This window comes from Anoplopoma fimbria, chromosome 8 (assembly GCF_027596085.1).
Source record: "Anoplopoma fimbria isolate UVic2021 breed Golden Eagle Sablefish chromosome 8, Afim_UVic_2022, whole genome shotgun sequence".
NCBI classification, from domain to species: Eukaryota; Metazoa; Chordata; class Actinopteri; order Perciformes; family Anoplopomatidae; genus Anoplopoma; species Anoplopoma fimbria.
The window spans coordinates 28,876,657-28,894,260 of record NC_072456.1 but is presented as its reverse complement, the minus strand read 5'-3'; the positions used below and the strand labels follow the sequence as shown (position 1 = coordinate 28,894,260).

Genomic DNA, 17,604 nt, shown 5'->3' with positions numbered 1-17,604 from the left:
CTCTGGTGACTTTAACCATGCCCTCCTCCTCCTCCTCCTGGTGACTTTTTTTTTAAATCGGCGTTATGATGAAGTTGTTTCAGCATCATTGTGATCTGTTTACAGCCAGTACATCACAGCAAATGTATATGTTGGGTCGGTGCTGAAGTAAACCACATTAACTGAGCCGACTTGTGACTGGATAGATTCAGTGAGAGCAGCTGCGTTCACATCGGGATGATGTTATGAACCGAGACACGTCGACGTTTGGTTTTCTGACGTATCTCTGACGTCCACAACAGAAAAAAGCCAGTGGTCGTTCCATCTGGCTGATGGAACGTTGGTGTCTACATGACGGTGAGGCCAAACCTCTGACGTGATCTCACGACGAATGCTGCAGTTACTCACTCTGACCACTGGAGGAAAACTCCACTGGAGAATTAACCGAAATTAAAACTTTACATAAAAACAAAGAAGAAAAAACAGTTGAGCAGGAAAAAAAGATTTATTTTGTTAAGAGTGAAAAGCTGCAGATTATAGAGTATTATATCTGTTTGAAATCATACTTATGTGACACTAACTCCAATATACTTTTGACATTTTTCCTTTATGGTGTTTATGTGGTTTATTATCTAGAATCATCCCAAACTTTGTTTTCTTTTTTTTCAACGTCACTTATCAAAGTTTGTTCATTCGTTACACAATGACACCAGATGATGAATTTATAGGTTTTTCTTCACACAAACAAATGTTTCAAGACAACAAAGTTCAGTTTTATACACAAAGTAAAAAAAAAAGAAATCCCCATATCAGGGAATTACATAAAGGTTCTCTACCAGGAGGGTGGACTATCCCTCCTACAGAGAACACAGAGACACTGAGGAACCAGACCTGAATGTGAACATTGACCCAGACCTGAACCCAAACCCAAACCCAGGAAGAAGAGTATCAGTGAAGGTGGTGTTGAAGGTGTGGAGGTGGATCAGTGTGTCAGAGGAGACTCTGTAGAAGGACAGAGAGCCAGCAGGACAGTCCACATACACTGCTACTCTACCAGAGGAGGAGGAGGAGGAGGAGGAGGAGGAGATGGGTGTTTCTGTATTACTTTCATGGACATAGTAACCACCATCGGAGCACTCCAGACACCAGGACTGATCATTCCCTCCAAACAAACAGTCTCCACTGCCCCCTCTCCTTCTGATTCCTCTGTAACTCACTGAGATAAAAACTCCTCCCGTCCACTCCACCTCCCAGTAACAGCGACCAGTCAGACCATCTCTACACAGCAGCTGAGACCAGTAATCAAATCTGTCTGGATGATCAGGATATGACTGATCCTCCTCCAAATGGTTCACCTTCCTGTTGTTGTCAGACAGTTTGAGTCTTCTGTGTACTGTGTTTGTGTCGAGTGTGAGTTCACAGGAATCTGATGGAGAGAACAAGACACAATACAGCTGCAGTTATTAATCTATCATCTGTTCATCTGGTGACACTGTGTGATGACATCAGAGATGTGAATGAGTGATGTCACAGTCTGAAGATGGTTGAATGTGTGCTGCTTTGTTTTCATGAGTCAGATTCAAAGCACACTTACACTTCCTCAGACCTGGTGTGACCCATCGGACTCCAGCAGGCTCCGCCCTGAAAGGAGGAGGGGGGTCAGAGCAGCATGGAGACATGGACATGACATCGTCTCACACACACAGTATTCATGTTCACATGGAGCACTTATTATTAATCACATCATATTCTTTACTTCACGGAGCTTCTTCTGATTGGCCGATGACGACAGCTCATTACGTTCACTGATTCATGGTATGAGTTATGTTGTGTTTACAAGCTGTAAACACAACATCTGACATATTACCAGCTTATAAAGTCGTTGTGTCTGACATGATATCAACCAGCTGCTTCACATCCAGCAGTTACAGATCAACATGATGATTCATCAGGAGTCTTTGTGTTTGTGTCACCTGATGAATGGAGGTCCAATATTCTCTCTCTTTTAGCTCTGTTTTTGGTCTCCACCAGGGAAATATCTGTCTCTTTAGCTGCTAAATGCTCCACTATGTTCACCAGCTAGTCTCTGACTGAGTCTGTCTGCTGTTTTCTGCTGAGCAGGTCGTGTACAGAGGCTTCATCACAGCTTGTTGGATGAAACCAGCTGCTGGAAACACTGAGACTGAACCAAACAGGAAATGTGCTGCAGAACCAAAACTAGGAGCTAAAAGAGGCTAAAAAGCTCTGTAGAGCTGCAGAGATGGAGACAATTCTCTGTGGGTTCATCACCACCACACGACTCTTCACCATCACACAGAGTCAGCTGATCGGTTAACAATATAGAAGCATTGATTGTTGGATGTTTTGGTCCTGACCAGCGACCTCTTGTGTTTGTGTTATAATGACTGTTAGTAAAGGAGAAAGTATCTGAAATCACTACAGCACCACCAAACCTCTGATGGAGGAGGTCGGGGTGGATGGTTGGATGTACAAAGTGTCTGACTTTGACACTGCTGTTCACATCCTGTCTCCTAGCAACAGTCAACACTGGTTTCCATTATCTGTAATCTGGAGGTTTAGAATATTACAGTTCAAGTCCGTCTGCAGCCACAGAGCACTGCCTGTGTCCCTCTATAACTTTGGTCCAGTCCTAAATGAACCTCTTTGGGCTCTGACACACCGTGTTGTAGCGCGTGTGGAGTAGCTTGGTGGATCTAACACTGGAGACATCATCTCCACTGACGCAGAGACATTCCAATACCCCCCCACTCTGGTATGTCATCACTACAGAAGAGTTTTCGAATACACTTTCCCAGAGACTACCCCATGGTACCAGACGGTACCTCTACACCTTCAGCAGTAAAGGTGACAGACCTGACGGTCCACAGCCCTGAGAGGAAGACCTCAAGGCAAGATGTGAAGTTAGCACCAGGAAGTCTGAACCAATGCCTATCCTTTCTCTCTTCCCCTCCCTTATCTAGGAACAGGTCAACATGACTTCACAGGTCAAGTCATAAATACTTGGAGTCACAAACAGAAACTAAGTGTCTTACAATTATTCTCTATAGTTCAGAATAACACTGTATAAGTCTTCAGAGTATTCAATAACCCACTCAAGTTATTCTACGGGTGATTCCAGGAAAGTAGGACTTTGTCCTGAATCTGTGAGGAGAACAGAGCTAAATATGTTTCAGGCCCTTTAAAGACCCGACACACCGTGTGACCACAGTGCCCTCCAGCGACCATCGGTGATAAGACATATTTTTCTTAAGTACCAGATATTCAGCAAGTAGAGAAACAGTAAATATTAGCGATAGTTATAAAATGTTTACACGCGAGTAAGTCACGTGACTGATGCACATTTCTGTCTCCGCATTATCTTTGTTAAACCCTGTGTATTAAGTGTATGTAACTGAAATAACATTTTTGTATACATACAAGTTGATAAGTGTGTAAGGTTTATTCATCTAATAGTGGGGGAAAGTTTGTGATTTATTTGTTTAAGATGTTAGATTAATTAATTTACTTAGCAAGATCACGCCAACATTAAGAGACAAAGAAACCTGGAATTTATCCTGTGTGGATAAAACTGGTGAACTTTTCTTTGTCTCTTGTTCTTCGTTTCGTGTTGGTTGTGCGTCTTGTTTGGTCTACGGAGCTTCATACACGCTCCGGTTATTTTATTTGAGAATCACAGTTATTGTCAGAGCTCTTTCTTCTTAACTACTTTTGAGCATCTTATAGTTATTCATTTTAAGCAAGCCTTATTTTGTTTTAGTGTACGTCCGTTAACCTCGTGAGATTTTAACTTTAATTATTGTTGTTAAGCCAAACGAGATTAGTTTAAGTATATCGCAACGAGTGGTTTCAGTTATCATATTATTCAGGGCAATATCCGGCCCCAAACTCCACGCCGGACCAAGAACCTGCTGCCATGGATCAAGACCCGGAGAGCACGGGAAACCGTGAGCCGCTTTCCAGTTCACTTTGCAACAGCAGTGTGTGAAATTCAGAGACTTTGCCAGTCCATATGGTGGTCCTCCGAGGACAGCTGAGAACCACCGTTCCTTCACTCCATCAACCGGGAGTCATCGCTTCCCAACGTAATCAACCTGCTGAACCCACCGTGAAGTCATCTGGACACCGCTGCTCAAAGTAGGATAAATGCTCTGAATAATTATAATTTAGATTTATAATTTAGAGTAGCATTAGGATTATAAAGGAAATCACAATCTTCCCTTCACTATCCAAATCATTTGCCTGTGTTATTTGAAACTAATTCATTCATCATTTGTATTCTTGTTTAATTATTATTATTGTTATCCATTCATTTATTCGTATTAGAAATAAATGACCCATTTATCGCCAAGTCGTTGTCTGTCATATTATTTCAAAGTGGGAATTGTTATTTTCCTCCATAAGGAGGAGGTGCCCCAAAGTTTTACGAGTAAAATATTTTATTTCTAAGGTAGTTTATATACGCTACAATGTCCACAATCAGCTGTTGGTTCTCCACTGAGCGTCTGTGGTCGACTGTCACCTGTAGTTTCAAAAAGTCGACTCTTATCAACCAGGGAACTCACTCTCAGTGCAAAACAAACCAAAACCAGGGGACGCTGAACCCCTTAAAACAGCAAAACGTTCCTATTGTGATGATTTATCAAGACGGTTGAAACAGATTGATTCTTTGTGAAAACCAAGGTCAGTCACGGAGTTCCACAGGGGTCTGTTCTTGGACCAGTTTTATTCACCTTATATATGCTTCCTTTAGGGAATATTATCAGAAAACACTCAATAATAAGCCTGCAAATCTCCCCGCTGTGGGACTAATAAAGGATTATCTTATCTTATCTTATCTTATAAACTTTCATTGTTATGCAGATGATACCCAGTTATATCTATCGATTAAGCCAGACGAAACTAACCAGTTCTCTAAACTTCAACATGTCTTACGGACATAAAAACCTGGATGACCTGTAACTTCTTAATGTTAAACTCTGAAAAAACAGAAGTTATCCTACTAGAACTCAATTATCTAACGATATAGTTTCTCTAGATGGCATTGCTCTGGCATCCAGCACTACCGTTAAGAACCTCAGAGTTATCTTTGATCAGGATCTGTCTTTTAACTCTTATATTAAACAGATCTCAAGGACAGCCTTTTTTCATTTACGTAACATTGCGAAAATCAGTCACTTCCTGTCTCACAGCAGAAAAACTAGTTCATGCATTTGTTACCTCTAGACTAGATTACTGTAACTCCTTATTATCAGGCTGCTCTAATAGGTCTCTTAGATCTTTACAGTTGATCCAGAATGCTGCAGCACGTGTTCTAACAAAAACTAAGAAAAGAGATCATATTACTCCAGTATTAGCTTCTCTGCACTGGCTCCCTGTTAAATCAAGAATTTAAAATTCTTCTCCTCACCTACAAAGCTCTAACTGGCCAGGCACCGTCTTATCTTAAGGAACTTATAGTTCCATATTACCCAACTAGAGAGCTGCGCTCCATCAATGCAGGGTTACTTGTGGTTCCTAGAGTATATAAAAGTAGGATGGGAGCCAGAACCTTCAGTTATCAGGCTCCTCTTCTGTGGAACCAGGTTCCAGTTTCAGTCCGGGGGGCAGACACACTCACTAGGGCTGGTTCAGGTTTATAGTTAGGACTGGTTCAGGTCTATAGTTAGGACTGGTTCAGGTTTATAGTTAGGACTGGTTCAGGTTCAGGTTTATAGTTAGGACTGGTTCAGGTTTATAGTTAGGACTGGTTCAGGTCTATAGTTAGGGCTGGTTCAGGTTCTCCTTGGTCCAGCCCCTAGATATGCTGCTATATGCCTAGACAGCCGGGGGACTACCTAGGATACACTGAGCTCCTCTCTCCTCTTCTCTCCCTCCATCTTTATGTATTAATCTACTATTTATGCACATTACTGATTTTGGTTCTTCCTCATTACTGATTTTGGTTCTTCCTCAGAGTCCTTGTGCTTTCTCGCCTCGCAGGTTTCCATGACTCGTTGTGGTACCTGGACCGTGGTCGTGCCTCCTGCTGTGGCCCGGCTGACACCCACTGCTACTACCATTATTATTATTAGTCACATTAATATTACTATTCCCTATATCATTATTATAATTCTACTATAGTCATTGCCGCTGTAATCTTCATTTTTTCCTTCGTTACTCTGCCTACTACTCTGATTATATGAATCATTGATGCAGGTCAACCCACCATGATGGCCCGCAACGTGTCAGGATACACCACTGTCCTATTTTCTAATGTTGAAACAAGACAACGCTCCAGAAAAACAACAGTTTCATCACCTTCCCTCCCTGTTCTGGCTCATCCTGGCTACTGTTCCCTGACTACTTCTGTCTGTATTGATCGTCTGATGTGGGACACAAACAGTTTGATGAGTCTCTGCTAGTTTGAGGTCAGCTTGGTGTGTCAGGGTCATATTAACCAGCTCTACCTCCTCTATCACACTGATTGTCTGTGGCTGCAGCAGGCCTCTTCATACCTGAGAGTTTCCAGTCTCCAGTGTGGATCCTCCAGTCCAGCAGACAGCGGCTTCACTCCTGAGTCTCCTGGATGATTGTAGCTCAGGTCCAGCTCTCTCAGATGGGAGGGGTTGGAGCTCAGAGCTGAGGCCAGAGAAGCACAGCCTTCCTCTGTGATCAGACAGCCTGACAGCCTGCAAACACACCAAACAACACACATGTCACATGATCTGAGGGAACTGTGAGGGCTGGAAGGTTTCTGCAGTACTGAGACACTGTCCACTACTGTGGGGTTACATTAACATTGGTACTGATTGGTTTCTAGACACAACCAAACACCCACAAATGTCCATCAACAATCTGACAACATTACTGGTAACTCTCTGATTCCTCTCTGATATTTCAAGGTATAACAGCAGATTGAGAAAAAAACAACAATATAACATATGTTTATGGAAACATATTGAAACTAAATATTTGATTTAAATCATGCAAGCAGAGACAATTTTATGAAGGTTACGAGTTTACCCATTGATGTAAATAAGGACATTAATTGAATCCTGACCTGAGAGTTTCCAGTTCACAGTGTGGACTCTCCAGTCCAGTTGACAGCAGCTTCACTCCTGAATCCTGCAGGTTGTTGTTACTCAGGTCCAGCTCTCTCAGACTAGAGGACTGGGAGCTGAGGACTGAGTACAGAGCTCCACAGCTTCCCTCTGAGAGGTTACAGCCACTCAGTCTAGAGAGACAAGGATGAAGAAAAAATAAACAATAAGTAGAAAGATAGCAGCATATTTAAGTTATGAGCTATGAATCTAACTCTCTCTGGACTTACAGAGCTTTGTTGGAGGCTTTGACCACCGGCAGCAGCCTCAGAAGAGCCTCCTCTGAAGCAGAGTATTTCTTCAGGTCAAACACGTCCAGATCTTTTTCTGATGACAGTAAGATGAAGACCAGAGCTGACCACTGAGCAGGAGACAGTTCATCTGTGGAGAAACGTCCTGAACTCAGGGACTGTTGGATCTCCTCCACTAGAGAACCATCATTCAGTTCATTCAGACAGTGGAACAGATTGATGCTTTTCTCTGTGGAGAGATCCTCGTCGATCTTCTTCTTGATGAACTGGACTGTTTCCTGATTGGTCTGTGAGCTACTTCCTGTCTGTGTCAGCAGACCTCGCAGGAGATTCTGATTGGTCTGCAGTGAAAGACCCAGGAGGAACCGGAGGAACAAGTCCAGGTGTCCGTTTGGACTCTGTAAGGCCTTGTCCACAGCACTCTGGTAGAGATGTGTTGGTTCAGGTTTGTCTCTCAAGACTTTAGGCAGACGGGGTCTTGGTTGTTCTTCTGACAGCAGATTGACACCAGAGTTGATGAAGGTCAGATGTACATGAAGAGCAGCCAGAAACTCCTGAACACTCAGATGGACGAAGCAGAACACCTTGTCCTGGTACAGTCCTCTCTCCTCTCTAAAGACCTGTGTGAACACTCCTGAGTACACTGAGGCTGCTCTGATATTGATGCCACACTCTGTCAGGTCGGATTCATAGAAGATCAGGTTTCCTTTCTGCAGCTGATCAAAAGCCAGTTTTCCCAGAGACTCAGTCATCTCTCTGCTCTCTGGACTCCAGTGTGGATCCGTCTCAGCTCCTCCATCATACTTGACCTTCTTCAGTTTGGACTGAACCACCAGGAAGTGGATGTACATCTCAGTCAGGGTCTTGGGCAGCTGTCCTCCCTCTCTGGTCTTCAACACCTCCTCCAGAACTGTAGCAGTGATCCAGCAGAAGACTGGGATGTGGCACATGATGTGGAGGCTTCGTGAGCTCTTGATGTGGGAGATGATCCTGCTGGCCTGATCCCCATCTGTGAATCTCTTGCCGAAGTACTCGTCCTTCTGGGGGTCAGTGAACCCTCTGACCTCTGTCACCATGCCAACACACTCAGGAGGGATCTGATTGGCTGCTGCAGGTCGTGTGGTTATCCAGAGGCGAGCAGAGGGAAGCAGGTTCCCCCTGATGAGGTTTGTCAGCAGCACATCCACTGAGGTGGACTCTGTAACATCAGTCAGGATCTCATTGTTGTGGAAGTCCAGAGGAAGTCGACACTCATCCAGACCGTCAAAGATGAACACAACCGGGAACTCTTCAAACCTGCAGATTCCTGCTTCTTTGGTTTCAGAGAAGAAGTAATGAACAAGTTCCACCAAGCTGTACTTTTTCTCTTTCAGCACATTCAGCTCTCTGAAGGTGAATGGAAATGTGAACTGTATGTCCTGGTTGGCTTTGTCTTCAGCCCAGTCCAGAGTGAACTTCTGTGTTAAGACTGTTTTCCCAATGCCAGCCACTCCCTTTGTCATCACTGTTCTGATTGGTTCCTCTCTTCCAGGTGAGGCTTTAAAGATGTCTTCTTGTCTGATGGTTGTTTCTGGTCTGTCTGGTTTCCTGGATGCTGTTTCAATCTGTCTGACCTCATGTTCATCATTGACCTCTGCAGTCCCTCCCTCTGTGATGTAGAGCTCTGTGTAGATCTGGTTCAGAAGGGTTGGGTTTCCTGCTTTAGCGATCCCCTCAAACACACACTGGAACTTCTTCTTCAGGTTAGATTTGAGTTTGAGTCCAGGATGACTTCCTGAATAATGGACACCAACAAAGAAGTCCATTTAATACATTATTAAGCAAAAAAGTCAACATATCTGAATATATTTTGGTCCATCTCTTGAGACATTAGTAAAGGTCCCATTCATCCAGCATGTTAGATCTTTAGAGAAATCCTCTTACTGCTCTGCAGACAGTCAGCCAGCTCCTCCTGCTTCATTCTCCTCAGGAAGTGCAGTGTGATCTTCAGAAATGCCTCTCTGCTGCTCCTCCTCTGCTCTTCATCCTCACCGTCCAACAGCTCCTCATCCTCCCTCTGACTCTTTAAGCATTCTGGGTAATCTGAACTCAGACCTCTCTTGACTTTCTTCAGCTCGTTCTTCACAAAAGTGAGGATGTTCTCCTCCAGCAGCTGGAACAGAATATTATATGAAGGACACAAACTAAAACCATGGAACCAAACATCAGATCCATGTTGGACAGACTGACAATCCACTGGTCTAAAAAGTGCAGCATGGAGATGATTGTGAACAGAATAGATGTAAGGTAGTTGTACATGTACAGACCATAAATATGGAGTCCAGGTGTGTTTGATGCTGCTGGGCAGACTGACCTCTGGGAACCTGTGAGCTCTCCTGGTCCTCTCTGTGGAGGAATCATGAAGAATCAGCTCACATTGTGTCTGTCCACACAGAGACAAACACAAGGTAAAGGTCCATGAAGTGATATGTGGATGTGGATCAGATGACTCCCTGTACTGGTAAAGGTCTACTGGTCCTGCTGATCCCACTGAGAATCAACAGCTCCGTCTTTCAGCTCACTGTTTTCTTCAGCAGTCAGTTTGGTTTAGTCCCAACAGCTCTCACCAAGCCCTCCACAGTGAGGAGGAGAGCTACTCCCTCCCTCACTGTATACTGCTGAAGAGCCCTGGAGCAAGGCACCCAGAACCTCCAGCTGCTCCAGTGGAGCGTCTCAGTGTCAGACTGGTTGTACTGGGCAGCTCCCAGCGTGAATGTGTTTCAATGAAGAAGAGTGTTGGTGCTCAGAGAACTTCATCTGAGTCTCCAAAAAACTGGAGATCTCACAACAGAGAGTCTGATAGAAACACATCATCAGTTTAAATCCTCACCTCTGATCAACAGAGAGGCGTCCATCTTTGAAGACGAACGGAGGTTCCATAGACTGCTCACTCTTCAGGGACACACAGCTTGGTTCAGGTCCAAGTTCAGGTTCAGATCCAGGTCCAGGTCCAGGTCCAGGACAGTCTGGTCTCTGGTGGATCCTGATCCCATATTTAGACACAGAGACAGTGAAGGTTTAAAATCTGGAGATCTCACAAATGAGAGTCTGATAGAATGACATCATCAGAACGTTCTCCTCCAATTTCAGAGGCTATGGGCATGCGTTAGCGTTTTGTAGTGTTGAGAGGCTTGTCCACTCCCCCCTTTTTCACAAATTTTAATTTTTATACAGTTTAAGCCACATTTATGCTACACTTTTTTCTGATCCTGGTTGTTTTAACTAATATGTTTTAAACCAGGCGTACGATGTCAGCCAACACATACTAGACCTTTCCAGGCTACTACCGGCTTGTTTTTAGCTTTTAGCTTTGGAGCTAGCTAACACTACGGGGACCGCAGTGTTTACAATCGGCAGACTGATAACGTGACCCTCATCAGCTGTCCCCTCTGCTAAAACCAGAACAACGTTGTGGGCTCCGGGTTGGAGCCCCTTTATCTGACACACCTACAATGGCTCCACCCACCTCCCCATCCGACTGTATCAACCCCAAGTTGCTCCTGAAGGCTTGCCATCGGTGTGGACTGGATGTTGCATGAATGTTAGTTAGAGTCTGATGGTGGCACCTTGCATGGTCATCAGTGTGTGAATGATATGTAATATAAACTTTGAGCTACTGACTGTAAGTCACTTTGGATAAAAGCGTCTGCTAAATGACTGTACTGTAATGTAATGTAATGTAATGTAATGTACTGTACTGTACTGTACTGTAATGTAATGTAATGTAATGTAATGTACTGTAATGTACTGTAATGTACTGTACTGTACTGTAATGTACTGTACTGTAATGTAATGTACTGTACTGTAATGTAATGTAATGTAATGTACTGTACTGTAATGTAATGTACTGTACTGTACTGTAATGTAATGTACTGTACTGTACTGTAATGTAATGTAATGTACTGTAATGTACTGTACTGTACTGTAATGTAATGTACTGTAATGTAATGTACTGTACTGTAATGTAATGTAATGTACTGTACTGTACTGTAATGTAATGTAATGTAATGTACTGTAATGTACTGTACTGTAATGTAATGTACTGTACTGTAATGTGTAATGTATGTAATGACTAATGTAATGTAATGTAATGTACTGTAATGTAATGTACTGTAATGTAATGTACTGTACTGTACTGTAATGTAATGTAATGTACTGTACTGTAATGTAATGTACTGTACTGTAATGTAACTGTACTGTACTGTAATGTAATGTAATGTACTGTAATGTATCAGCTGCGCCCACCTGGTCGATAAAATCACAGAGCTGGAAGGAAGAACATCCACACTGGACCTGAAAAGCTCATGGACACCATCATCTTCGGTCCAGCACAATCACAAAACACTGCATGAAACTTGCTCTGCTCAACACCCGGTCACTAAGCAACAAAAGCCTAATCATCAACGAATTCATCACTCACAACAACCTTGATATCCTCTGTCTCATTGAAACTTGGCAAAAACACCTGGACTACTACGCACTGAACCAAACCACCCCCACTGGATATCCCTACCTGGACCAACCACGCCCGAGGAATTGCTTTACCACCAACACATAACCAGCCTGACTACCATCCAAACTCCATCCTCATTTGAACACCTGTCATTCAAACTGTCTGGTCCTAAACCACTGCACATTTCATTATCTACGGCCCCCCATAACACAACACCGCCTTCCTCTCTGACCTGTATGAACTCCTAACCCAGCTCTGCTCCATCTCACCTTCCATCCTGCTGCTGGGTGATTTCAACATCGACTCCACAGACTGTAAGATAGCCACTGGATTTCTGTTCATGCTTAGAGGCTTTAACTTCACTCAACACATTAACTTACACAAAGAAAAGATTGAGACCATCTAAAACAAACTGGTCACTTCCAGTCCCACCCCCCCAACCCTGTTTCTGTCAATCCCCCACTAACCGACCAGTCACTCTCACAATTCTCCCTCATCTCCCCATCAGATCTCAACAATTCACTGTCTGGCATGAAGACTCCGACCTATGACCTGGCTCCCATCCCCTCCACTTTAGTCATGGCTGGTCTCCAAGCCCTCCAATCAACTCTACGAACCATTTCAATCAGGATTCAGATCTCATCACAGCACAGAAACGGCTCAAATCAAAGTCGTCAACGACCTCCTCCTCTCCTCAGATGACCACTCCCTCAACATCCTCATACTACTGGACCTCAGCGCAGCGTTTGACACCATCAACCACTCCATCCTCCTCCCCCGTCCTGAGTCCTCCCTCCACATCACTGCACAGCCCTCTCCTGGTTCACATCATACGTCTCTGACCTTCAACAGTTCATTCACATCAATAAGTTAAACTCCGACACAGACACAGTCTCTCAAGGTGTCCCCCAAGGTTCAGTTCTCGGTCCCCTCCTCTTCCCCCCCCCCGGAACCTTCTCCCCCATCACCTCAGCTCTATCTAAACTGCACTTTAACTCATCTATTTAAAACTGCTTTCAACATGTGATGATAGTTATGTATGTTTTTGTTTTGTTTATTTGTTATGATGTCATCTCTCTGTCTTGTTTACATTTTTATTAGTTTAATTGTTTCTGTCTTTAGAATGTAAACTGCCTTTGAGTACCTTTTAAAGCACTATACAAATAAAATGTATTATTATTATTATTTTCATCATCATCAGTTTAAATCCTCACCTCTGATCAACAGAGAGGCGTCCATCTTTGAAGACGAACGGAGGTTCCATAGACTGCTCACTCTTCAGGGACACACAGTCGGGTTCAGGTTCAGATCCAGGTCCAGGTCCAGGTCCAGGACAGTCTGGTCTCTGATAGGTCCTGGTCACATATTTAGAAACAGAGACAGTGAAGGTTTAAAAACTGGAGATCTCACAACAGAGAGTCTGATAGAAACACATCATCAGTTTAAATCCTCACCTCTGATCAACAGAGAGGCGTCCATCTTTGAAGACGAACGGAGGTTCCATAGACTGCTCACTCTTCAGGGACACACAGCTTGGTTCAGGTCCAAGTTCAGGTTCAGATTCAGGTCCAGATCCAGCTTCAGGTCCAGGTCCAGGTTCAGGTCCAGGTCCAGGACAGTCTGGTCTGATCCCATATACATAAACAGAGTGAGTGAATGAAAGACTGTGTGACATGGAGTAGAGTGGTGGACAGTTAGAGATGGTCCTCTCACCTCTGACCTTTGGTCTGGCTGTCATGTTCCCCACACAGAGTGCTTTTAGAGGGAGGGACTCCCTCCTCTCTGTCCTCACACTGACTCATAGCAGAGTCCACACCTTCACACCAACACAACAACCTGCTGGGAGAGCTCACACATTACTTCTCTTCATCATGACAAACACACAGAGCTCATTCAGCTCAATACTAAACACACTCATGGGACAGTTTCCATGTTGAAGAGTCATATCTAAGAAATGACATTCACAATGCTCTTTAGTCTTTAGGCTTGTTTCAACACTAGAGGAATACACTTCATGTGGCTTTTTATCTGCCTTTCTTTAGGGATGACGTCACTTTTCACTTCTATTTGACTGACTTTAAAAAGCTCTTCAACGTTTGAAATGTTCCTCTTTCTCCAAGTCGACTACATCCAGTCAGAGCATGCAGTGGCAGCTAGTCCAATAATCCAAAATCAATCATGTCACCTTGTTATCTGCTGCTGAATTCACATCCACATCAGCTATCAGAGACGCTCTACCTTCATCTGTAGAGGAAACAGTGAGAGCAGAGCTGAAAATCATTGATCAGCACATCATCACTCATTGATCAGCACATCATCTCATTGTCAGCCATCATCATTGATCAGCACATCATCACTCATTGATCAGCACATCATCACTCATTGATCAGCACATCATCACTCATTGATCAGCACATCATCACTCATTGATCAGCACATCATCACTCATTGATCAGCACATCATCACTCATTGATCAGCACATCATCACTCATTGATCCTTCACATCAACGTCCTGATTCTCTCTGATGGAGTCTCCACTGACGTCTCCTCTCAGTGAGTTAGTGGAAGATTCATTTCAGTTCATATCAGCTCACATGACTTTGCCTTAAAAACTACAAGTCCCACAATGCACCACCGGCAGCCCAGTGCAGGCTGCTCATTACCCTTTTAAGTTGGAACACCTGTGAATGGAAGGTCTCTCAGCAAACATCTCAGCAGAGAGAGCAACAACCAACGGAGCCACTGGTACGGTAACAAGACTTTTTATTGGGATGATTATTCAGTAATCATTTATACAGACTGCATGCATATGAGTTTGGCTTTTTGGTTGAGTGTATTTTGTTGATTGTTCAACTTAGGTTGATGTTTGATGAGCTTTCCTTAAAAACACCAATGCTGCATAGAAAGCATAAGTTATTCAACAGTCTCTCAGTCATCAGTTGGGATTGTTTCAGAAATCCCACCTGTTGTAAGCCTTGGCACTTGGTACTGAGAATTGTTTAAAATGTATTTGCATGTTTGGATAACTTATGCTTTCTGTGTTTTGAAGGTTTTCAACCTGATAGACCAACCATTTATCAACAAGAAACAAACAAGGAAAAAATAAAAATTGAGCTGTGTTGGAAATCGTTGTCCTTTGGGGTTCACGTACCAGGCCAGTTCAAGTTGGGCAAGAGTTGAAAAACACCTAAGAACTTGACAGTTGAAAACTGGCTTCAGACATCCAGAGACAAGCTGTTGACGCAGGAAGACGGTCAAGCAGCTCAAAAGAGAGAGGACCACTGCAAAGAGCAGCTTCACCAGACAGGCTTCATTTCCAGAGGGGTGAGCAGCATGCGTGAAGCAGAGCTAAAGAAGCAGTTTTCTAAAACAGTCAGTTTAGTGAACTCCTCCTTTATCTCTGCTTCAACAGCTTGTCTCTGGATGTCTGAAGCCGTTTATCCTCCGTCCAGGCTGCTTCACTGGTTTTCAACTGTCAAGTTCTTGGGTGTTTTTCAACTCTTGCCCAACTTGAAATGGAAATCTTAGAAGACTGGTCAAGAGATGTGGTTGTTGAAAGTACCAATATGAAGTGCTCTCTCTCTCTGTCTGTCTCTGTCTGTCTCTCTCTCTGTGTCTCTCTCTCTCTCTGTGTCTCTCTCTCTCTCTCCATGTCTGTCTCTCTCTCTCTCTCTGTCTCTCTCTCTCTCTCTCCATGTCTCTCTCTCTGTGTCTCTCTCTCTGTGTCTCTCTCTCTGTCTCTCTCTCTCTCTGTGTCTCTCTCTGTGTCTCTCTCTCTCTCTGTGTCTCTGTCTGTCTCTCTCTCTCTCTCTCTCCATGTCTGTCTCTCTCTCTCTCTCTCTCTCTCTCTCTCTCTGTAAACAGTTGGTCACATCACAGTAGGACAAAGGCTGAAGTACACAGTAAAAGTACTTCATGAGTTTTTAATGTATTGTGAATCGTACTTTAGTCCAAACAGGCTCATAAATGATTGTTGTTCATCACAAATGACGATATTTTACTTTGAAATCCCGACCGGAAGTGCTTCTCGGATCGACGCGCGGTAGCTTTACACTGAACAAAGTAAACTTTATACAAACTTTACTGTGGTCCCAGTTGTAACCGGTTCATTAGACACGTTATTAAACATGAATATAAACCACGTGTTCATGACCGAAGAGTCTTCCTCACCTTCAGATGAAGAGGAGGAGAAGCTGCGACACCAGAGGAGGAGAAGCTGCGACACCAGAGAGAACAGGAAGTGAGAACAGGAAGTGAGAACAGGAAGAGAGAACAGGAAGTCAGAACAGGTTTTCTTTTTTTAAATAACTTTATTGAGACATTTGTTCATACATATAAAACACATACAAACAGCAAACAAAAATGTAATTCATTTTGTCAGGGAATCTAAAAAATGTCACAAGATCACACAAACAGTCAAATCACCCAATAAACAGTAAAATCACCCAATAAACAGTCAAATCACACAATAAACAGTCAAATCACCCAATAAAAGTCAAATCACCCAATAAACAGTCAAATCACAATAAACCAATAAACAGTCAAATCACACAATAAACAGTCAAATCACCCAATAAACAGTCAAATCACCCAATAAACAGTCAAATCACCCAATAAACAGTCAAATCACCCAATAAACAGTCAAATCACCCAATAAACAGTCAAATCACCCAATCAACAGTCAAATCACCCAATAAACAGTCAAATCACCCAATAAACAGTCAAATCACACAATAAACAGTCAAATCACCCAATAAACAGTCAAATCACACAAACAGTCCAAATCACCCAATAAACAGTCCAAATCACCCAATAAACAGTCCAAATCACCCAATAAACAGTCAAATCACCCAATAAACAGTCCAAATCCAATAAAATCCAAACCCAATAAACAGTCAAATCACCCAATAAACAGTCCAAATCACCCAAACAGTCAAATCACACAAACAGTCCAAATCACACAATAAACAGTCCAATCACACAATAAACAGTCAAATCACCCAATAAACAGTCTAAATCACACCAACAACTCATCAGAAGACTTTAATATCAGTCAGTCCAGCGAGGTCACAAGTGTTGAATAGATCTGCACAGTCCTCATAGCTTTAAAGTTCTCTGAATATTTTATAGAGTCCAAATATTCATTGACTTCATTCTTAAACACTGGAAAGAAAGGTTCAGAGCCCCAAACCTGCATTTGTGGATGTGGTACTTAGCAAGCAACAATAAAATATTTATTATTTAGAGTGAATCATAGCACAGAGACGGCACAGGTGAAAATGACCAATGACCTTCTAATAGCTTCAGACAAAGGACTTGTCTCTGTACTTGTATTGTTAGACCTTAGTGCTGCATTTGATACCATTGATCACCAAATCCTATTACAGAGATTGGAGCATCTAATAGGCATTAAAGGAACCGCATTAAAGGAACCGCACTTAGCTGGTTTAAGTCGTATTTCTCAGACCGATCTCAGTTTGTATATGTAAACAATGAAAGCTCGATGAAAACCAGGGTCAGTCACGGAGTTCCACAGGGGTCTGTTCTTGGACCTATTTTATTTACTTTATATATGCTTCCCTTGGGGAATATTATCAGAAAACACTCAGTAAACTTTCATTGTTATGCAGATGATACCCAGTTGTATCTATCAATTAAGCCAGACGAAACTAACCAGTTCTCTAGACTTCAAGCATGTCTTACGGACATAAAAACCTGGATGACCTGCAACTTCTTGATGTTAAACTCAGACAAAACTGAGGTTATTCTACTAGAAATCAA

The 17,604-nt window shown here is 43.0% G+C and overlaps 1 protein-coding gene across 4 annotated transcripts; it reads right to left on the bottom strand.

The window, feature by feature from the left end:
• Positions 1-465: 465 nt before the first annotated feature.
• On the bottom strand, positions 466-16,064 carry LOC129094075 (NACHT, LRR and PYD domains-containing protein 3-like). 4 transcript variants are annotated; one of them, XM_054602088.1, is made up of 13 exons: positions 15,994-16,064; positions 14,008-14,066; positions 13,536-13,661; positions 13,277-13,447; positions 13,037-13,177; positions 10,200-10,352; positions 9,637-9,715; positions 9,254-9,482; positions 7,310-9,104; positions 7,040-7,213; positions 6,495-6,668; positions 1,574-1,620; positions 466-1,405 (listed from the first exon to the last, which is right to left on the bottom strand). In XM_054602088.1, exons 3-13 carry the CDS (start codon positions 13,622-13,624, stop codon positions 837-839), a joined length of 3,621 nt encoding a protein of 1,206 aa, XP_054458063.1. In that variant the 5' UTR covers positions 13,625-13,661; positions 14,008-14,066; positions 15,994-16,064; the 3' UTR covers positions 466-836. The 4 variants fall into 4 exon arrangements, with proteins under 4 accessions (XP_054458063.1, XP_054458064.1, XP_054458065.1 ...); XM_054602089.1 differs by having other exon boundaries at positions 13,536-13,658; XM_054602090.1 differs by lacking the exons at positions 14,008-14,066; positions 15,994-16,064 and adding an exon at positions 13,899-13,918.
• Positions 16,065-17,604: the final 1,540 nt, after the last annotated feature.

Excerpts from the sequence above, each read along its gene's own strand:
- LOC129094075 (XM_054602088.1), bottom strand. The coding sequence starts at position 13,624 with ATGAGTCAGTGTGAGGACAGAGAGGAGGGAGTCCCTCCCTCTAAAAGC. Across the intron at positions 9,716-10,199 it reads CGCCTCTCTGTTGATCAGAG|AGAGGACCAGGAGAGCTCAC; the intron begins GTGAGGATTTAA and ends ATTCCTCCACAG. Across the intron at positions 7,214-7,309 it reads AAAGCCTCCAACAAAGCTCT|ACTGAGTGGCTGTAACCTCT; the intron begins GTAAGTCCAGAG and ends TTGTCTCTCTAG.